Raw genomic sequence first — 23,851 nt, forward strand, 5'->3', positions numbered from 1 at the left:
TGATGCAATTTGGAAGTAGTAACAAGATGGAGCACTCAATAAATGGCAGGACACTAGGAAGTTCACTGAACAGAGAGATTTTGGAGTACTTGGCCACAGAGCCTAGCAGACAGGAAATCAAGTTAGTGGGATGGTTAAGGCAGTATACGGGACATTTGCCTTTAGTCAGTCACGGCACAGACTATAACAGCAGAGGTTATTTTAGAGCTTCATGGGACTTTGATTAGATCACAAAAGCTGGATAAACTCCGACTGTTTTCTTTGGAGCAGAGAAGGCCGAGAGGGGACCTGATTGAAGTGTACAAGATTGAGAGCATAGATACCTGCTTTCTATCCTCCCTATCTCCCCTTAGTAACGGGTCAACAACAAGGGGGCATAATTTTAAAGGTGAAATGCAGGAGATGTAGAGAGGATTTAAGGAATTATTTTTCATCCAGAGGGTGGTGACATTTCAGAATACTCCCAAGGGTAGCAGTAGCAGAAAACCTCAGCTCCTTTACAAAACAAAAGGGAAGAATTAGATGAACACCTGATATCTCATAACATTCAAGACCATCGGTCAAGTAGTGGAAAATGGGCAGTCAATTTTTGTTGATGCAGACTTAATTGGTTGAAGGGCCACTTCTGTACTGCATGATTCTATCGTATCAAACTGATTGCTACTTGTAAGAATTTTGAGTATTTGGAATATGATGTATATTGAGTAGCATTAAAAACCAAAGTTACTTCTAGATTTGTTTTAGAATGCTGTGCACAACACTTACCCACACGATAATCAAAACTGAAGTCTACGCCATAGTACACCACCACCAACGGGCGCTTGCTGTATCTTTTTGCATCGTTGCTTTGCTTACGATGCCCAACTAAAGGCAAAGCATTACTTGTAATAAAATCTGTCACTTCTGAAGGAGCTGACGAGTCCTGCAATGATAATGTGTGAATAGAATTTGCATAAATGGAAATTTAATTCATAAGGCAACAAAACAAGATTAATATTCCAATTAAATTCTTGGAAGAAATTTTAAGATGGGGCAAATGTGAAAGAGTGAAGACAGTATTTAATCTTGAGACACTGATTTAAAAGCAGAAAATCTCAACTGTGGGATTCTACAGTCACCTCCAACTAGAAAAGTGCATATCATAGCATTTAACATGTCCTCTTTGTCATACGGGAGGATGTGGGCAGCTTGGAGCATTAGGAACTTAATATCTAGAACTGGTGTTCATGGCACAAATCAAGGACTGTGACAGGCAGCAAATCAGAGGAAAGAACGTACTTTGATCGTCAAGGTATGCACTTTGGGCTCATATGCAGAATTAAATTTTTCAGGTTGCATCATAAGTAGCTGTCCTGGTGATGCTTTTAAGAATTTTTGTATTTCATTGTTGAAGGTGTGATGTAACCTGTAGTCTTCTCTGATAGAGTTACCTAAAAATTAAAAAAAAAGTTATTACACATGCATCCTAACAGACCTCATGATGTTCACTGCAAGAATATGACTAGCCACTCATTATACCTGTTGTTAAAATATCAATGGCCAGAGGCAAGAAAGTTATTTTGATCACAGAGTCCCTTTTTGTTAAAAATAAGCAGAATTAATATTCCAAATTTGATTTGCGAGTAATGCATTTTCTTGTAATCACCTGAAGCCTCTTGGTTATGGATTTCTGTTAGACGGCTCCAATGACAACCTTCATTACAAAATATTCACTGGACAGCTGAAAACAAGTTCAAATCTATAGAATCAATCTCCAGTAGGATTTTTTTTTGGAGTTGGGCAGCATGGAAGCCACTCTTGAAATTTTAGCCCTCTGCCTATTTATCTCATAACTGTTGACACTGGAGGTCTTACTAATATTATGAAAATTGATGTTTGTTTTAAAAGAAGGCATACTAATGTGCTGATGAGGCTGCATAAAAATCACATCTGGTTCAAATACAAGAGACATGTTTTAAAATACAAAAAGCAATGGCAGACTGAACCAATGAACTTGTGGGAAGACAGCAGCTTTGAAGCTTACTCTGCATAAGGATCAAAATAGAACTTCCAAACTGGATACATGAATTATGCGAGAGGCTAAATCCACGGGCTGTATGATTACCTAGTACAGCATTATAAATTACTTACCAGCATCTTGATAAATGTTATAAGCTGGATCTTGTTCACTATTAAAAATCCCTATAATTATAACATCATCACCATCCTTAAGGAATTCTTGAACTTGTTTAAGAGCTTGTATTTGTTTGGATGGTGGGCCAGACTGCTCAATCATATATTCAATAATACCTAAGTAAATAAAAGTGCAAAGCATAACTTAAGACAATAACATGTACCATAATTTACAGAGCTCACGCTACATGGTATTCTAACTCTTTCAACAAACTCTTTCCTCACAAGGGATACTGACATCTTTTATAGCACAATTCACATGTTAAAAAAAAAGTGTAAGAAAACATTTCTTTGGCAGAATACTATGTATAACCTCACAAAAATGAACATTTTAGCAAGTCAATAGAAAGCGGAACTCAGTAAATGCTTAAACTGCTGTACACAAATCATTTTTTAAAAAAAAAAAGGCTAGTCTGTAGTAAACCAAGAGAAGACACGGTTCTAGGCTTGGCTTTAGGCAATTTGGACAGGTGAAAGGGGATAGTTTGATAGCACTATTATGGGAAACATCACATTTCTACCCATTTTGAGAGGAGTAAACAGAAATTTCTACCAAGCTGGGATGCGATTTTGCAAAAGTAGACTGCAAACAACTCCTTGATGGTAAAAGTGTCAGAGCAGCAGGTGGCATTAAAGAGGAAGAGTTCGAAGGGCTTCAGAATACATATCAGTAAACAGGATGGGACTCAAAAGTTAGACCAGCCCCGTCAGCTATCAAATGAGCATACAACGTAGGATAAGCAAAGAAAAAAAGAAGTGTCAGATCCCAGGACACAGTACTGCAGAACGCAAAAAGGAGGTAACAGCAAAAGGGTGAAATGAAAAAGAAAATTACCAAAGATAAAAGGTTTGACAAAATATTTACAAATAATAAAGAGAAAACGAAAAAGTGGTCTACAAATACATAAAGCTCCAAAAAAGCATATCTTAAAAAGCAGCTTTTCAGAGACAAAAAAGGTAATTGGTGTGTGAAGGTTGAAAATTCAGATACTGTTATATTCCACCATACCAGGTACTGAAGGATAGTTTTGGAATCACATGTACTTTACTTCTGGGGCGATGAAAACATAACACCGCATAACCCAGCATTTCAGTGGGTTTTTAATTCACAGGTACACAAGGGAGTCCTTGGTTAAAACCCACCAGCTGCATACTATCAGTTGCAATTAACAGTCGTCATTTTCCTATCATGGATTTTGAATCTCCTTCCGGTGGTGGTGGTGGTGGAAGAAAGCACAAGTGTTGTAGCGGAGGAACAACACAATGGGATGGAATAGACACAAGAGATAAAATACAGATGTGCTCGACAACCCTGAAAATGGAATAAACCATTAAGCTAAATGAAAAAGGCAGCCCAGATTACCTTAGAGACTCTGACCACCATTTTGGTATGGTGATTGGTCCTCTGGCACCATGCCTATGTTGTACTATTGTTTGAAATGAGGAATAACCCTTATAGTAGTTACATGCCAGTTGGCCTAAACCTGGTGGTAGATAAAATTATTGGAAAAGGTTTGAGGTATGAAACAAATCATCACTTAGTGGGGTATGGATTAATCAAGGGCATTCAACATGACTTTTAAAAAGGAAGGCTGCCTGCAGCTACAGGAGCTTTGGCTCAGTGAGTGGGCAGGAGACCTAGCCGTAGATGTTGTGGCACACCAGGAAAAAGGAAAGAAATCTAGATGCTATTCCAGGAGGCAGTGACATGACCGGGGAGAGGATAATCTGATTTGGTGAAGAGTCAAAAACAGGGCTACATGACTGCTAGTGAGTCAGGTGAGGGGAGATCAAGAGCAGTCTCACAGGTTTGAGGCTTAGGTTTCTCCAGCTTGTTTGGATGAGAGCAAGGATTATGGGGTAAGCGAGCTAACTGATGACTACTGGGCACAGTATAGTGAGGAAACAGCACAAAGTCTAATTGGCTGTGGCTGTCTGCCCAGTCCCAAGGATCAGGATATCTGGGCTATACAACTTGCAGTGTGGTGGTGGTGTTGGGGGATGGTTGTGGTGGTGGATCGTGTGGTTATGGTCCATGTCAGTACCAGAGGTAAAACTAGGAAACAGTGAGAAACTGGCTGTTAAGTTCAAAGGCAGTATGATCTCTGGATTACTAACTAAGCCACTTGCAAACTGACATAGGGCAAAGATGATTTGAGAAGTATGTGTCATTCAAAGACTGGTGTGGGAGAAGGGGATAATGATTATGAAATGCTGGCATCAGCACTGTGTAAAATGAGATCTACACCTGAACCATACTGGATCGCATAATTAGGCTAGTAAGGCAGACTTCCACGGAATTCAACAGGGATGGGAAAGAGGGAACAAGCTTGGATAGAATCAAGGCAAGACAGCAAAACAGAATCCTTCATACAAGTTTGTAAACAAAATCTGTAAACTGCTGTGGCCCAACTATAGATTTTTGCAGTAACTTTTTGGTTACAGCCTGTCAAACTTGAAAAAAATTCCCTTTAAACCAACTGCTATCTCTGCATTACTGAAGTTTCAATCCATGCCAATATATTACTGAATCCCACGAAACTTGTTTTAGTGATCATATAGGACATTATTTGTTCAAGCTGTTTGCTGAATTTCCATGTTTACATTTCTCTAGTCATATCTTTTTATGTGTTCAAGGAAATAGAAGAACACAAAGGGCAGAAACTTTTGACACTGTACATTGACATACTTTTCCAGGGTTTTGAGGACAACTTGTTTATGTTCATAATCGGCTGCAATGTAAAACTGGGAGCTGGAATGAATATTTATGGCCTTTCATAGAACATCCCATAACAATGGCCCTGCTCAACACTAAGCATTAGGCACAGCTTCATTTCAACATCTGCTTTTAAAAATAACAAACACATTAGACAGTGTCACTACTTCAAAGAACCAGGTTTAAACAGACAATCAAAATGCTATATTACCATAAGTATCCCTTGGTCCATTATATTCAGAGGGTTTACCCTTGCGGAAAATTTTCAGGGTAGGATAGCCAGTAACCTGATACTTATTAGCAAGTTTTGTTTCAGTAGTAGCATCTACTTTAGCAAGTAAAATCGGCACAGGACGCTTGCTAAGTTCCTGAGCAGCTTCCTCGTACTGTGGAGCAAGCTTTTTACAGTGTCCACACCTGTAACAAAGACAACACAACTGGCATTATGTATAAAGCCATAATAGAAGTGCAAGCTATGGATTAAAACGTACACACATTTCTTTTTGAAAGCTTTGTAAGGTAGTATTTCTTTCAAAATTGCATAACTTCACATATTATTCTGCAGACATACAATAAGGCATTATTTCACTATATCCACTGCTTTGTGGCACACTTTTAAAAATGGTAGCACTCAAATTTTCAGATACATTAGTTAAAAACAAAAGCTTGCATACTGACCAAGGAGCGTAAAACTCAACTAGGATGATATCAGCTTTATTAATCACATCATCAAAATTATCTTCCGTCAAGACAATAGTTGCTTCAGGTGGAGGAACCCAGTCAGGGGAAGCGATTTCTTTCACTTTAGATAAAATTTCTGTGGAAAGTTTCATAATATTAGAACAAAGGATAATTTTTGGGAAGTGGCATTACGTACCCGTTTGAAAACACAATTATTTAAGGATATGGGGAACAAGCAGGATCCACGAGAGTTAGTCTAAGTGGTTTAAGTTGTGAAAAATATTATGAAAACCATTGTCCTTGATTCTACAGCTGTAAAAATGATCTAACGATGACATTTAAGTGAATAAATGCAAAATTCCAATCATAGAAACAAATTTCAAAAAAAAGCTGCATGCTCTGCTAGCTGTTGCACTTCAAAATGAGATTTTCAGTTGCTTTTCAATTTTCAGGAAGAGAAATTAATACTCCCATTTCTCCAATAAATGAAATATGAAGTATTAAAAATAAACATGTTTCTGCAGAGAGCAACAAGGACTCTGAGCCTCATGTCACATTTTAAGTACCAGACTAATTTTATTTTGATGTGCCTTCATGCCCACTGTTTCAAGTTGTAACATTTCAATCTTCCATACAAACCCTACGGGCAGCCTTTGACAGTGTTGTTTCATTTTAATCACAGACTGTGGATCTGCTTGTTCTCTACACTCCTAAGCCACAATTATCCAAAGTTAATTTTTATCCAAGGTTCTCATTCAGAATAAAAACATTAATGTCACAAGCTAACTGAACATCCAAGATATAAAAAAACATGAACACGCACATAAAAACTGCATTATGTTCTCATTTTGTGTTTATTTGGTAGAAATATCTCTTGTTGTAGCTGTAATTAATTCAAACAGTTCTATTGGAATCATTATAGATTTGTAAAAAACATTTGATCACATGGTTAAATCTGTTAAACATATTTGGCATTATGGATTGCATTCTTAAGGTTTCAACAAGATAGTGGTTTCCCTAAAATACAAGTATACACTGCTGCAGATTTAGTTTTTAAATAGAACAAGTTGATTCATTTGCATAATAAAATAGAATAAACCAAACTACTTATAACAAGTTTAAAGATCATAAAATATAGTAAAAACCCCACTAATCTCAACAACATTCCCTTATTGTACTCAAACCAGAGAATTCTAATCTCTATCACATTCAAAGGGATTAACCCATCTGTGGCTTCAAATCCTATTGAGACTGATAGCTCAATTGTAAGATTCAGGGAAAAAACTTACATGGGCTCAGCTTCAACTTAAACTTTTAGGTTTTAATCAATCACTTCTGGTCTGGAACATTCAGACTAAAACTTCTTTAGTGAGGTACTTTAACAGTTATAAACTATCTCCCTTTAGGAACCCTTTTCCACACCCAGCTTCAGCCTAGACTTCTGCAAAACCGCCAAACTGAAACCAAAAAGCTCTCCCAATTACAGGCACTTCAAAGAAGCTACAAAACAACTCCAGAACATTCCAACTGAATCCTAACCTATAACCATTTTCTCTTTTTGCTTGCAAAACTCACCCCATAAAAACAAAACCCTGTTTCTCTCCAGGAAGTCAGTTTCTCTCTGTGCAAAGGACACATTTAAGTGGACAAAAGGCACAATGACCATTACAAAAAAGTGGCATCACTGGCTAGTGCTCAGGCACGTATGTTTTTTTAAAATTCTCTCGTGGAACGTGGGCATCGCTGGCTGGGATAGCATTTATTGCTTGTCCCCAGTTACCCTTCATAAGGCAGTCATGAGCTGCTTTCTGAACTGCTGCCATCATGGTTATAGGAGGACCCACAATACCCTTAAGGGAATGCCATGATTTTGACCCAGTGAAAGTGAAGAAATGGCAATATATTTCCAAGTTAGGGTGGTGAGCAGCTTGGAGGGTACTTGCAGGTGGTGTTCCCATGTTATCTGCTGCCCTTATCCTTCTAGATGGAAGTAGTCGTGGGTTGGGAAGGTGTTGAACTAAGGAGCTTTGGGGAATTTCTGCAGTGCAGGTTGTACATAGTAAACAAGCATGCTGTGTCTGTGGTGGAGCAAATGAATGTGTGGGGATGCGGATCCCATCAGGCAGGCCACTGTGTCCCGTGCGTGTGCGCGCACATGCGTGCAAGTCTGTGTGTGGGAGGAATTCAACTGAATGTTAAAACGTGGTTGTTAGATTGCCTGGCATTTGTGGCATGAATCCTACTTGCCACTTTCAACTTAAGCCTGGTTATTGCCCAGGGTTTGTTGCATTTGGACATGGATTGCTTCAGTATCCAAGTCGTCATGAATGGTACTAAACACTAAACAATCATTGGCAAAACCCCCACTTCTGACCTTTTATGATGGAGGGAATGTCATTGATGCAGCAGCTGTAGATGGTTGGGCCTACGACTTAACCTGAGGAACACCTGCAGGGATGTTCTGGAGCTATGATGACCTGACCAACAACCACTTCCTATCTGCCAGGTCTGACTCCAACCAGCGTATAGTCCAAGGATTCACCAGCCTTAAAAGGAAGATGATTTGATTGGGCAAACAAAAATTATTAAGTAATCTTGTGGAGTAAATAAGTTGTTTACTGGGCCATAAAAAATCATAACCAGAAGAGAAATATTTAAGGTGACTGGTAAAAACACAAGAGTAAGGAACAGACCACATATCCCATTTAGCCAATACAATCATTTGGAAGTATGAGCAATATGGTCACAGCAATGACTATTTTTCTGCTACTCCCCCATCCTTTCATTCAGAAAAATTAAAAATCTGTAAAATAATTAGACAATGTAAGGAAGCTTTCTAAAATAAGCACAGGAGTTGACGAGTTTAGGATGGACTGCAATAAAGCATGTTGGAAGCAGATTAAATGGCAATAATCATAAGGGAACTGGATAAAAAGCATCAATTTCAAAACAAAAGCAAAACAACTGGGGTAAAAACAAGTCAGCAGAATTGGACAGCTCTACTGGAGAGCCAGAGTAGACATGGACTGAATGGCCATGCTGAATCATTCTAACATGAAAGATTGTATGAATCAACCCTTCCGGTGGATGAAATGACATCTGGTTCTTTAAATTTATGCATAATAACTGCTGGCAGGACACAAGCAAAAAACTAACTACTGGAGAGTCAACGTTTATAAACAAACACACTAACATTTGTAGAACTCATGTATTTGGGTGTGACATGCTCAGATTACGGTGATCAACCTGCAGGATTTCCTGAGAGTTATCATCCCTCATCCAACTGGCTGAGACGTTTAAAATATCAATAAAATGTAAACCTCTCTGCTTGGAAAACAGTAGCACTTTATAACAGATACTTTGGGCAACATCGCAAAGATTTACAACACAAAATGATATCAAATTCCTCGAGACCATAAAGCATCGTTCAGAGATGCACAGTACCAAAACCATTGCTTTGTCACAGTGAACAAAGCAAGCAAGGCTACAGCAATTGCACAGTTAAATTCTAGGATAAATTTGGTTAATCAATCTATGAAGGATTAAGCCCATTGCAAAAAAATTCGATCCACTCATTAAAATCCTCAATATCTACTCAGAAAAAGCGAGTAAAAAAAATTTTACTTACCATCCTTCGAGACTTGTCCTTTGTAGTGAATTGGTTCTCCATTTTTTATAATTTTGAATGTGGGGTATATACCAATATCAAACCGAACGCCCAGGCCAGATTGTGATGAGCCATCAACTTTGGCAACATGGATAGGAGGATCATGTTCTTTTAGTTCACTAGCAATCTTTTCGTATGCTGCCGCAAACTGCTTACATTGTTCACACCTACAGGACAAATGTTTGAAGACTTCAAGAGATTAATGTCATATCATAAGCAAGGTATCTTTGCAAAATTCAATATATACATAGAACATTCCAAAGTGATATTTTGAAATATCAGTTCTGAAAACTGCCTTTTACATAGCATCTTTTAGAACTTGGGTGCCCCAGTGTTACACAGCCTAATAAGTATGTTTAGAGTGTAGACGCTATTGTAATGTAGGAAATGCAACTTATACACAGCAAGCTGAAAAAAAGTGATACTGACAAGATAATCTGTTTTATTTGTGATCAAGGGATACACATAGGCCAAGAAATCTGGAACAAACTTTGTTTTTCAACTAGTACTATGAGATTTCTCACATATGGTTCTGTGTTTCATCTGAAACACGGCAGCCCTTCATGCAGCACTTCCTCAGTACTGCACTGGAAGAGGCAGTCTAGATGTTTGTGTTGGAGTCTTTGCAGAGTGAGTGTTGAACCATGATGTTTTGACTCAGTCTGCAAAGCTACCCACTGAGCCATGGATCAGTTGAAGCCTCAAAACAGTTTAAAAATTCTTTCCTAAACAATTTATTTTCTAATATCAATTTCAAGCTTCACTAATTACACAGAAAAGCCATTTTTATAAAAACCCACCAAGGAGGTGGCAAAATTTAATGCAGAGAAGTGTGACCTAATACATTTTAATAGGGGGAACTGGTTAAATTTTAAAATGGGGTTTAGGAATAGAAACCTGGTAGCACAAATACACAAACAGTGTGAGAAGGTGGTGTGTCAAGTTGATACAGCTGTCAAAAAGCCTTGACGTTCTACATTTTGTAAACAGTTCAGAATACAATAGGAATCTAAGTAAACTTTACAGATCACTGGTTATCCCTCAGAATATAATATACTATTTCAGAAAGGATGTCAAAGCCTATAAATGCATGTCAAAGAAATTTATCGTAAAGGGTACAACGGTTATGGACCTTTTCTATTCTGACACGAGAGATGCGCTGATTAGAGCAAACACGATATGGGAGATTTATTAGAAGTGTGCAAAGTTACAGAATCACAAATATGTCATGGCTCAGGAGGCCATCAGATCCATCAGCTCTCCAAGTCAGCAGCATAACTTGTGCCATTCTTCTGCCTTTTTCCATAGCCTTGCACATGTAAACAGAAACAATTATCCAATGACATCTTGAGACGTTCAAAAGAACTTGTCTCCAACACACTTTCAGGAAGTGCATTTCACATTTAAACCACATTCATTAAGTTTGCTTCTTTACAAATCAATATAAACCTGCGCTCCCTCAACTACTTTTTTTTTTGTGAGCAGGAACAGTCTCTCGATCTAACCTATCTGGCCTCTTCTGATGTTGAAGGTTCTATCGCATATTCTCCTAGCCTTCTTTGCTGCAAGGAAAACCAATCTATCCTCATAATTGAAGTTTTTCATCCTTGGAACCATTCCCTTAAATTTCTTTTGCACTCTCTTCAATGTGTTCACATAGTTCCCATAGTGTACCACTCAGACTGTACATATTAGACCTCAATGAGAGTATAAGTGTCTAATACAAGTTCATTGTCACTTTCTTGCTCTTATTATTAATAAAGCCCAGTATACTCTGTTCTTTATTAACTGCTCTCTTCACTTGTCCTGCCATCTTCAAAGCACCATGCAAGTATAGACCTAGGTCTGTCTGCTCCTGCATGCACTAGTTTATTTAGTCTGTCCACATTCTTCCTATTCCTGGATACCATGTTGTAAAATCAAGCACTGCTCTTCTTGGAGTTGTCACAGAGTTAAGTTTTTAAAAGTATGCAAAATTTTTCAATCTACCTGTCTTTTGGACTCTGGTTGATAAAACTCAGACCAGGTTTCTGTACTAAAAAGGTACTATTTGTCAGTATCATCTGTAACTACAGATAACAATTATGAACCATAACTATATCAGTTAAAACACTAACCAACTTAGGAAACTCCCCTACACGTACACATACGTACAGACAGATAGGCAATAAAAATGGGTGCCACGGACAGAGGAAATCATTGTGGAGTTTGATGGCTCCCGTCCACAGCACTTGCAGAGATAACCTTTTCGCTGATTCTGACTTCGATCTTCCAGCTCCAGGTTCTTGTATTTGATTTCAAGAAGCAGAGGATTATTAGTTCATAATAAAAGGGCTCTGACTTAATTAAAAGTCATACTGTACAGCTACTGATAAAAGAGGAAATAAACAGCCTGTTTTTAGGCTGCAGATGCTTTCCAGCACACACCCCCTCGCCCCCAAGACTCTTCCTCAAACAAGCATTCACATCCACAAGCTATCCAGCTACCTGGAAAAACCAATCAATCACAATTGTTGGCAGGCAGAAGGCCTTTGCCACCGATAACCGAGCATCATTTCAGACCTATTAGATACTGGCAAAAGCGATTTGCTTTTAAAAAAAATGTAGCAATACTTGTTTTTTAAACCAGTTATTTTACCATTTCGGTCCAAAATTAGAAGAAAAGTGATCTTTACAAATATCAAAATGCAGCATCTCACCACACTGCATTGAGCTTCATCTGCCACCTATCTGCCCACTCCAACTTGAGCAAGTCCTGCTTCCTCATAGTTTATGATGCTTCCAAGTTTCAGTAACATTTGCAATTCTGAAATGGCGTACTGTAGGAAAAGCAAGGTCTCAATATCAAATCCTGGTGAATTACACAATAAACCTTCCTGCAGTCCAAAAACCCCGACTGACCATTGCTGAGGTTTCTATTGCCCCTTTTATTCCATGAGCTACAAGAGTTCACACAATCCTGTTGTGTAGCACTGTACTGAAAGCCTTTTGAAAGTCCATATACACCACAGACTTACCGTCAATCCTTGTTACCTGTTCCAAAAAACCTCCAAGTTAGTCAAACATGATTTCTCTAGAGATGCATACTTGCTCTCAAATCACCTTCTTCCATGCAACCATGAATTCTATCCTGAATAATTGTTTCCAGAAGCTTCCCCACCACTGATGTTAAAATGACCACTCAACTACTGAGCTTATCTTTACAATCTCTATTGAACTAAAGTATGCTTCCAATTCTCCAGTCTTCTAGAACCTCCCTAGTTTATGGAAGACCGCAAGATTACAGTCAGTGCCCTGTAATTTCCCTCTTTCCCCCCCTTAGATGCATTTCATCTGGCCCCTATGCCTTGTCAACTTTAAGTACCAACAGTTTGATACTTCAATTTGAACTCTAGTGACGATTTCCTCTTGTTATCATGGCCTGGAGAGCATTTACTTCCTTTGGAAGTATTAAATTTAATATTTTAATCACGTTCCCTGCATCCATTTGAAAATCCCCTTTTTGGTCCCTAATCAGCACTATTTCTCCTTTTACCTGCTCAATTCTGATCTTGCCCCATTGAAAACAGCACTCTGACAATGGTTATTCCAGAGTAAGAAAAGTCAGTTCATTCTCCAGTGTCATTCTAAACCCTATGATATAACGACCACCGTGCCCTAAAACGTTCCTGCATTACACTTGACACCTCATTTCTAACAGCCACGCCGAAGAATGCATCCTTTCATGTTGGTCGGGACACAACGTTTACAGAATAATTTCCTACAGCAACCTAGGAACATTTGCCCCTCACTATCAATATCTTCAGCCTGTATTTGGATAATTAGAAGTCCCTAATTACAAGTGTATAAACGTTAGCAGCTAATTTTCCTGCAGATTTTTTCCTCTACATTTTCCCCCACCAGTTGGTGGTATATAGACTATATCCAGCAACATAACTGTTTTGTTCTTTAGCTCTAGCCAATTGGATTTCTGCCCTTGAACCCTCAGATATCCTTTTTCACCAGCACCAGTTAAACCCTCTTTCTTGATCTTTTCAGAACACTGTTTGCAGGCATATTTAATACTGGGTCTTGCCCTTCTGTCATCACAACATGCTTCTACAAGGAATCTGTGCTTTTAACTGCCTAATCACAGGGCTGAAAGAAGAATGTCGACTGAAAAACTACTGAGTATATTGATCAAACTGTCAGAAAAATGGATTCAATAGTAATGACCAAAAGAAACCATTTACAAGTGCTATAGGCAAGGAGCAGAGTAAGTGGAACTAACGAGATATCTGTATCAGAGAGAAGGCACAAACACAATGGGCTGAATAATGTAGAGATAACAAGGTGTAGAGCTGGATGAACACAGCAGGCCAAGCAGCATCAGAGGAGCAGGAAAGCTGATGTTTCAGGCCTAGACCCTCACTTCTTTAATAAATGTCCTGTGTTGAATAATTCTTGAACTAACTTTCTGGTCAAAGGCTCACTCATCTCTTTGCATTAATAATCATGAATTTCATTAAAGTATTACATACCAAGGGGCATGAAATTCAATTAGCACAATTTCCTTGTCTGCAATAAAGGAATCATAATTTGCATCCGTCAAAATCCAAACGCCATTTTCTTCCTTGACAGAATCATCTTCGTCCTCTTCATCGTCGTCCTCCTCTTCCTCATCACTATCACCATCTCCTTCTCCATCAGATTCTAGGAACAGTAAAAAGCAAGGATACTAAATAGGCGTTTTAAATATTTCCCTGCTTTTTGCCTAAAATAATGATCAATCTGAATATTTAAATAAAAATTGCTAGTCATTAACTACTGTTTTCAAATACATGCTATTGTACTTAATGATCCTGAAACTTTGTCTTAACTGGCACCTTACGAACCAGTGCTCATCGGTAACCAGCAAAAATGATATACCTTAAAACACAAGGTTATTGTATTATCCCGATCTCGACAATGTTAGACGAGTCAGTTAAAGGTGCGAGTCAGAAAACTCTCTGCCTGTAGGTTTTATTTAAGGCAAAGTTACTTTATTTATAGCACAAGTCATTAATAAATCATAACTGTGATGTGGATAACCCCTGCTTTACATTTATTAGTGTGTGTTTTTACACTGAATACGCAGACCTCTTCATCAACCATCAAACTCCTGACCCATAGATGTCAGTTAAAGAGCTTGCTGTACGATGAAATCATAGGCATGACTGAGAGAGGGTGAGGGAGAATTAGTTCAAGAAAAATTTAGTCCACTGTAAGAGTAGATGGTAAACGTTAATACCCACAATCAAGTGACTGCTGTATAAATCAATTTGCTACTTACTGCTTTTAGGTCTCAACTTTTTGCAATACAGCTAATCCTCAACCACTTTAAAGTAATACAAGTTTGAAATAGGGGATTGGATGGTCAATTGGGTAGGATAAGTCAAACAGGTTATTACAACAAACAGGAACCGGAACTAGAGCAAATTCAATCATAGCTTTTAAGCAATGACTGTCTAGAGATACAGGAATAAATATTTATCTGTTGAGCTTTCTGTAAGTAACATGAAAACTGATATGAGATCATATGCAAAGTACTTTTGCTGGGGTATCTGGTAGATTAGGAATTTAACGTAGAGGCCCAACTACTGTTCTACATTTCCACAGAGATAGATAGAATCTTGATCAATAAGGGAATCACAGGTTACCGGGGTGGAGACAGAAAGAATGAAAAAGAGTGAGAGAGCACAAGACGACGAGGACGAGGAGGACCAGCAGGAAAGTGGACATGAGGAACGTTGCATCGTCCCACTGAATGGTGGAGCAGGCGTGAGGGACTGAACAGCCTACTACAGTTCCTGTATATCAGTCCTAAAAAGGGACCGAATACAAAGTAACCAAATCTACTGACAAAGGCAAAACAGGTAGAAAAACTAGTTGTGAACAGTGTGCAAATAGGATAAACAGGTTAAATAAGTGGCAAGAACATTTACAAGTGGAGCAGGCTATTCAACAGAGTCTGCTCTGCCGTTCATTAAAATCATAGTTGATCAAACTGCAGCCTGACCTCTAGTCCCTATAATCCTCAAATTGTTGAATGAAAGGATTGCTTTAAAAGGAAAAAGTGTTTGAACAGTTTGAGTTTTTAAACAGGAATAGTCATGGACGATTTTTGTCTTCAAAGTAGATTGGATGAAAGAAAGATGTAAAAGAAAATCTTAGTGGGCAAGTTCAGAGTGTATTTGGACAGGTTCCTTAGAATAGTGTCCTGGAATCAAAGAACTGCCCATTTTAGAAGTGGTATCATACATGGCTATGTTCAATGATATAGGACTTCAATAGTAAGAAGGGTCTTTCAGATAAGAGTGATCGAACATGGTGAATTTCGCATTGAGGGGTGGGGGAATCTAAAGTTATGGGACAGTTTAAAACTAAAAAAGGAATCTGCCATTTGAGATAGAGACAGAAAGACAACATCTTCTCCAAGTGGGTCATTTATAATTCCATACTTCAAAAAAAAAGCAGGGTGGCACGGTGGCTCAGTGGTTAGCACCGCTGCCTCACATTAGCAGTGACCCAGGTTCAATTCCAGCCTTAGGCAACATCTGTGTAGAGTTTGCACGTTCTTCTCGTGTCTGTGTGGGTTTCCACTGGATGCTCCGGTTCCTCCCACTGTCTAAAGATGGGCAAGTTAGGTGGATTGGCCATGCTAAATTGTCCATAGTGTTCAGGGATGTGTAGGTTAGGTGCGTTAGCCATGGGAAAAGTAGGGTTACAGGGAAAGGGTAGGGGGCTGGATCGCTCTTTGAAGGGTCAGTGCAGGCTTGTTTAACCAAATGGCTTGTTCCACACTGTAAGGATTCTATGGAAATAAGCAAGGAGATAGATTTTTGATCTACAAGGAAAATCAAGCATTATGGCACCAGGCAGGAAAGTGAAGCCAAAGCCACAACCACATTAGCCAAGATCTTATGGAATGGCAATGCAGGGTCAATGGGTTGTAGGAGCTATTACTCTTCCTTCCATTTCCAAACTGAAGTTTTCCCAGTTTAGACTCCCGCTGACAAATATGGTGGCATCGTGAAAATGTTACACAGAACCAGTAAACAAGATGACAGATTCAAAACCCACTACTGCAGACAGGAAGTTTGAATTCAATTTTAAAACTCCAAAATCAGATCACTGCAAAATTTGGCTAAATTTCCTTCAGCTCAGAAAACCTACTATTATAACCCAGTTTGGACTACGTAATTCAGACATACTGCAATAGTGACTGAATCTTAACTGCACTCAATGCAATAGCAAATCACACGAGCTACAAGCTTGTAGCTCTATACAAGAAAAGATACAGGCCTCAAGAAAAGTCAAGGCAACAAACACAACAGAAAGCACATCTGGTCTCGTCAGTCCGTCTAGAAGTCCTGCTCACAAATATTAAAAGGACCCATTCCAAAAGATAACTACTCCACAAGTTACCATTCCAACAGACGTACACTCAGCATCATATCTTCCAGCAAAATGTGATTTCTGAGAATGCATCTCCGATATGCCAGGACAAAATGATAAACATTAAGGCGAAGGGTGCCTGGGGAGTAAACACCCATTACCAAGAATAACTCAGTAGCACAAGAACAGAAGTTGGCTGGAAATGCTCAGCAGCATCTGTGGAGAGAAATCAGAGTTAATGTTTCAGATCAAGGGACCCTTCCTAAGAACAACCCTGAGGAAGGGACACTTGACCCGAAACTTTAACTCTGATTTCTCTCCACAGATGCTGCCAGAGCTGCTGAGCTTTTCCAGTAATTTCTGTTTGTTTGATTTACAGCACCTGTAGTTCTTTTGGTTTTTAACACAGTAGCACCTGATTTAGGCATGATCAGCTCAAGGTCAGCAATTCAAATCTGGGCATTCAGTATGCCTTTCAGGCCATCAGTAGTTTGCATTCCGACATATAATCTGTAGGTTCACGGCACAGCACATACCTTAGTTTAACTCCTAGGCAGTACAGGTGGTGCTGAAGCAGTTGAGATTCTGATTTTTTTTAAAAGAAAAGAAAACAAAACAAAACTAAGCATTGCTGCCGCAAAGCTTACATTCTTAAAAATCTTGACTTGTGATCTCAGTGAACCGCAACCACAGCTTGGGGAGATCGATGAACAGATCAATAGATCAATGGAAGAGAGATTTGGGCGTCTTTGTCAATGAAGCACAAAAAGCTAGTATCTAAGTTCAGCAGGTTATTGGGAAAGCAAATTGAATGTTGGCCTTTATTTCAAAGAGAACTGAATATTAAAAGTAGGGAAGTTTTGCTACATATGACACACATCTGTATGTAATCTAATACAAGGCATTAGTCAGGCCACAGCTCTAACACTGGGAATACAGTTGAATTCCTAAACAGGAAAGATATACTGGCACTGAAAGCAGTTCAGGGCATATTCACTAGACTGACACCAGGTATGGAGGGTGTCTTACGAGGAGAGGTTGAGTAGACAGGCCTGTACTTATTGCCATTTCAATAGAATGCATGACAGGTGACTTCATAGAAGAATACAAGAATCTTGGGGAACTTAACAGGGTAGATGTGAAAATGTTCCTGCCCCTTGTGGGAGAATCTAGGACTAGAGGGCTTAATTCCAAACAAGAGGTTGCACATTTAGGACAGATGAGGAGGAATTTCTTGGAGGGTAGTGAATTTCTGGATTTTTTTTTTTTAAAAATCACAGAGGGCTGCTGAGTTAGATGGTTAAGTATATTCAAGGCTGAGATGGACACTTTTAGTTAGTAAGGAAATCAAAGGTTAAGGGATAAGGTAGGAAAGTAAAACGAGATTATCAATCATGAATCTCATTGAATGGCAGAGCAGACTATAGCTGAATGCCCTACTTTTCTCCGTTATATGGTCTTAGCTTACTTTCCAGTCCCGATATATTCTGGTAACTGGGAATGGCAGTGGGACAATTAATGAATTAGGAGGTAGCTCCATAAACATGTCCACCCTCAAACATTTGCAAAGGCCAAGGCAGAAAACATTCACAACTTCAGTCAAAAGTGCTGACTGGATGATTTGTCATTATCTCAACCTCTCCAACATCACAATCTGGGGTTCCACCTATTCCATTTACATGACAAAACTTTCTGGATAAACTAAAACCATCAACCCTGATCTCAACCTGACAGTGCTGAAGACTTGTGTTCCAGAATTAGACATTTCCCTGGTCAAGTTATCCCAGTTCACTTATCTGACAACACAGAGAAACAAAATGCATATGAATATCTAGAGCAAAAACACCAGGGTTAGGAAAAAATATGCACCCAGAGATGTTTCGTTGCTATGCTAGATGATGTCACCTAACATGGTGACAAAACGTCTGAACAAAAACAAGCCAGCTCAATGAGCAAGTCAACAACCTCATACACCGAGCTACAGATCTTTGCCAAAACTTTAAATATGCACTCTGGCAAAGTAGTTAGTTACAGGCTTTAAATGGCATAGACAGTGAAAATTGAGATCAATGGAAAACCAAGGGGAAAAGTCTCTATGCATTAGTCAGACCTAGAACAACAGAAGATTGGCTCCTGATAAGGATACACTCACCTGCACAACTCACTAGAAGTCATTTCTACATGACCTTCCTAAACTCAATCACTTACAAAAGGGCAATAACAGCAGGTGCACGTAAACAAAGTCAAAAAATAACTTGCTTTAACATCGCTCTCTCTTCGTTGTTACTGGGTAAAGAGTTCAGGATTTTGACCTAATGGCATTGTAGGAATATCTTCACCATGTGGACTGCAGAAGTTTAAAAATGGTGATTCACTACAGCCAGCAAGTGGAATTAAAGATAGGCAAATGCTATGTTTAACCATACCAGACAACTACAAGTAGATAAAAGCAAATACTCCAAAGGTGACATACCACATCACATGTAAATCAATACCAATTTGCTACTCAGCCTGCATTATCATGCGCTATTCCTACCACATTCTCCAAATGTTGTATAACTCTATTTGAAGGTCAACACTGGCAAAGTGTTTAGCAAGAGATTAACTTGTACATTCACTAAAAGAAATGTACTGGCTGAGTTCTTTGCAAGTAACTGCTGCCTCTGTATATTTTTGAACTTTGTACATTAATCAGTGCTGGCCAATGAGCACTTCAGTGGTATTGATTGTGCGCTGGTTAGAACTTTTGTATAATCGCAAAAGATCATTAAATCTACAGGCATCCGTAGTGCTGCACTAGGAGGCAAAGTTTTGTAAAAATTATTCATTCGTGAGACATAGGTATCACTGGCTTTATTGTCCATTCCCAATCGTCCTGGAGAAGAGGTGAGCTACTGCTTGAAATCCTGTAGTCCAAATTGGTCAGAGAGTTCCAGGGACTTTGGCCCAGAGACAGCAAAGAAACAGCACTACTGTTCTAAGTCCATGTGGCATGGGATTTGAAATGAACTTGAAGATGGTGGTGCTGACAGCAGCTTGGAGAGTTATTGTACTGCATCACATAGATGGTACATACTTCTGCTATTGCATACTAGCAGCAGAGTGAGTGAACATCGAAGGTTTTGGATTGGGTGTCTGAATGGAAGGATTATAGGAGCTGCACTTATCCAGGCACAAATGGAAAGCATTACATCTTACTCCAGGCTTGAGCCTTGTAAATGGTAGGCACGTACAGTGGAGACAGGAGGGGAGTTGCAGAATTCTTACTCTGCAACTTGCTTTTGTAGGCAATGCACGTACGTATGGCTGGTCCAGCTCATTTTCTGATCAATGGTAGCACCCAGCCATTGGCAGTGGGGGAAATTCTTGAATGGTAATCCCACTGAACATCAAAAAAAAAAAAGGATGGTCAGATTGTTGGAGATGATCACTGTCAAGTGCTACTGCCACTTCAGCCCAAGCCCAGATGTTATCCAGTTTTTTGCTGCATATGCACATGGGCTGCTTCAGTCTGAGAAGTCATGAATGATGCTGAACATTGTTTGCTGCAGATGGAAAACATTCCCACTTCTGACCTCATGATGGAGGAAAGATCATTGATGAACCAGTTTAGCATGCATGGGCCTCAGACACTAACGAGGAACTTCTGCACAGATATCCTAGAGCAGAGCCGATTACCCTCCAACAACCACACAATCTCTCTTTGTGCTTAATAGAAAACTCTCCATTGGTTAGAATCCTATGATTCACATTGACTAGTTTTACATGGAGTTCTGACACCATACTTGGTCAACTGCTGTCTTGATGTCCAAGCCTGTCATTCTCACTTCAAAGTTTTCAGCTCTTTTGTCCACTGGACCAAATCTGTAAGGGACTGGAACATACTTGTGCAACCCAAACTGAACATCAGCAAGTAGATTATTCTTTTGCATGTACTGCTTGATAATACTGTTGACATCTATTAGTTTGCTCATTGTCAAGTGTAGAATGATAGGGTGGCAAGGTTGGATTTGTTCTGCTTGATTGCCCTGGTATTCTTGTCCAATTTGCCACATTGTCAGGTAGATGGCAGTATTGTATCTGTATGGAGTAATTTGGCTGGGTGCAGCTCGTTCTGGAATATTAAGTCTTCAGAACTTCCACTGGATCATTATCACGGTCTCCAGACTTTGCCATACTCAGTGCCTTCAGGCATTTGTTGGCATCATGTGGGGTGAAACGGATTGGTTGAAGATTAGCACCTAGCTAGAAATTCAGGAGGAGTTATAAATTGATCATATGTGCCACTCCTGGCTGAAGATGGATACAAAGGATTTGGTCTCATCTGTTGCAGAGATGCATCTGTCTCTTGAATTGTTGGAAGTGGAGGTATTTCAGTATTTCTAATCTGCTAGTTGTTTAATTGCCCACCAACATTCAAGGTTGAATGTGGCAGGACTGTAAAACTTCAATCTGTTGGTTTTGGGATTACAAAACTTGATCAATTGCATACTGCAACCATTATATGGCATGCATGTAATCCTGTGCTGCAGCATTACTAGATTGACGCCTCATTTTTAGGTATGCATGGTTGTGCATTTGGCATCCCCTCCTTCCTGTATTCGTCATTGAATGAGTGTTGAAAAATGCATATATTTATGAATTATGCAAATGAGAACATGGACAAGATTAGACATGAATGAGCAGCAAAGGATTTAACGTTTGCTTGAAACTGGAGTGTCCAAAAAGGCTGAGAACACTATGGTTCACCTATTTACAAAAAAAAAAGGGACTTTGATGGATCTCAACTACTGTCACCTAACAGCAGCCTTTACACTGAAGTAATAGACAGTTTTTTTTAAGTATACTTAAAAGCTTTGTGCAGTTGCTGGAGAATACTACACCTTTGCAGAACCTGTCTGCCAGTAAAAATTAGAGCTTGGAGCTGAAAGCAGCACTGTCTCTGGTACAGTTTGGACAAAAAAAACTGAGAAGTTTAAAATAGCAGAAGCCCCAACAGTTTATCATCTAAATTTGAAATCTAGTCTGAAGATTTTCCACTATTCTGTGGCCATCAAATCTCAGAAAGGAATTCAAAAACAGAAGTCAGACAAAAACAGAAATTGCTGAAGATAGCTTACTGGATCTGACTCTTGCTTTCTCTCCACAGACATTGCTTGACCTGCTAAGTATCTTCAGCAATTTGCTTTTGTTTCAGATATCCAGATCCACAATTCTGTATGTGGCATTTTCCAGCTTTTACATGTGTCCAATCTGTTCATTTGGATGTTAAGCTTTTTAGTGATCTATTGGCAATTTGTTTTACTTTTAACAATCCATTTCCAAAGTACAATGCCTACATTCAAAAATGTCAGCAAATGTGTATAAAACATTCCTTACCTCAACTTTTAAAGAAAAGGGACCAAAATATTCTCAAAAAACAGGACACATTCCTATTACCAATTGTTTACCCTCTGCACAAGATAGCCAATGTCACATTAATACACAATTCTGAAGCACTGGACTTGAACTTTTTTCTCTACAGATGCTGACAGACCTGTTGAATTTCTCTAGCAATTTCTTTGTTTACTCATACTTTTTGCTGCTTGTCACCTGTCAACTCCTTGATAACAATTTCTCACTGTGCACGCATGAACTTTGCTTGTTAAAAGCACAAAATAATTGTTTTGAAAAGCAAATTTAAGAAATCCCAGTTAACACAGTGTGGAGCTGGAGGAACACAGCAAGCCAGGCAGCATCAGCTATAGAGAGAAAGCAGAATTAATATTTCAGGTCCAGTTACCCTTCTGAGATTTTCTAGCAATTTATGTTCTCATTTCTGATTTCCAGCATCTGCAGACTTTGGTTCTTTTTTCTTAAGACCAGATTCCTGAAAGGGAGCCAACATCTTTAACCACTACATCCAAGGGGCTCTCCAGAATTTTAATTACCTTTGATTTGACCAGACTACCTAGCTCTGATCTTGAACACTGCCGAATCAAGATAACCATTTGCAAAGAGTTGAAAAAATACAAAGGGTCCGATCACGTTCCTCCATGTCCTTCACCCCCCAAACCGCAAATACTAGGCCTTTTCATCACATCAGCTGATGCCACAACCAACCGTCAGCCACTAATGGCCCCCGTTAGCAGCTACTAATTCTCCCAGACTGATCTTTACTCATTCTTTTGTCTGCTCAAGTGCTGCTGTTCCCTCTATGGGCTCCATCTCCAGACGTTTATTCCTCCCCTTCACCCCATGCTCCGCAAGCATACCAACCTTTCCCCAGCTACAATCAGTTCTGAGGAGTCGCTGGACGAGAAATGTTATCTGCTTTCTCGCCACAGATATTGCCAGACCCGCTGAGTTCCTGCAGCATCTTCTGTTCTTATTTCAGATTTCCTGCATCCACAGATTTTTTTTATTTAGTACAACGTTGAAACCAGTCAGATGCTAAGAATATTTCATACTAAAATCAAATGCTTAAGCGCACGAACTTGTTCCACGTGTACGTTATCTTCAATCCTAACAAGTCACGGTGGACATATCGCAACTGCTGATGTTGGTCCGAGATAACAAGGTGTAGAGCTGGATGAACACAGCAGGCCAAGCAGCATCAGAGGAGCAGGAAAGCTGACGTTTCGGGCCTAGACCCTTCTTCATCTTCATCTGAAGAAGGGTCCAGACCCTTGTTATCTCAGATTCTCCAGCATCTGCATTTCCTACCATCTCCTGATGTTGGTCCCGTCGTTAGCGCAAGTTAACTTGTATTTTGCTTGTTCAGCAAACATACAACTAAACCGAACACAAAGCAGTCTCTTCGTACATATACAACTGAGTCCATCAACATCGCGTAGCCTGCATCACACCTAAAATTCTGGTCTCAAAACACACGTAGAACAAACTCTCGAATTTGCCTGCGCCAGCCCAAACGGTCGTGAGTTTTTTCCTCTCTCTGGAGGTCTTCATCATCGAGCCCCGTCAACTTCAAGTGGTGTTGCGACGTTGGATTTGGGGAACGGCAGCGAGTGCGAAAACGATCTGTAAAAGAACCGATCGCTGGAGAGTTTGTAAGCATGCGGGGAGGGGGGCGGAAGGGAGGTGCGACGGACGCACAGGTTGCTGACTGGGTTCCGTGAATACCACCGGAGCGGTGCTTACCCGTCTCATCCTGGGCCAGCGCGGTCAGGGCGAGCTGCGCGAAGAGGAGGAGCAGCAGC

The 23,851-nt window shown here is 39.6% G+C and overlaps 1 protein-coding gene across 1 annotated transcript; it reads right to left on the reverse strand.

Annotated features, from left to right (window-relative positions):
• Window positions 1-765: 765 nt before the first annotated feature.
• LOC109919689 (protein disulfide isomerase family A, member 4) lies at window positions 766-23,847 on the reverse strand (the record flags this gene model as incomplete). Its single annotated transcript, XM_048592942.1, has 8 exons — window positions 766-922; window positions 1,279-1,430; window positions 2,131-2,289; window positions 5,100-5,305; window positions 5,567-5,705; window positions 9,198-9,403; window positions 13,757-13,928; window positions 23,793-23,847. Coding segments are annotated over 8 exons (1,246 nt in total), but the record flags the coding sequence as incomplete, so codon positions are not given.
• Between the last annotated feature and the right edge of the window lie 4 nt (window positions 23,848-23,851).

Source organism: Rhincodon typus, unplaced genomic scaffold (assembly GCF_021869965.1).
Source record: "Rhincodon typus isolate 14 unplaced genomic scaffold, sRhiTyp1.1 hic_rhity00002082, whole genome shotgun sequence".
NCBI lineage: Eukaryota > Metazoa > Chordata > Chondrichthyes > Orectolobiformes > Rhincodontidae > Rhincodon > Rhincodon typus.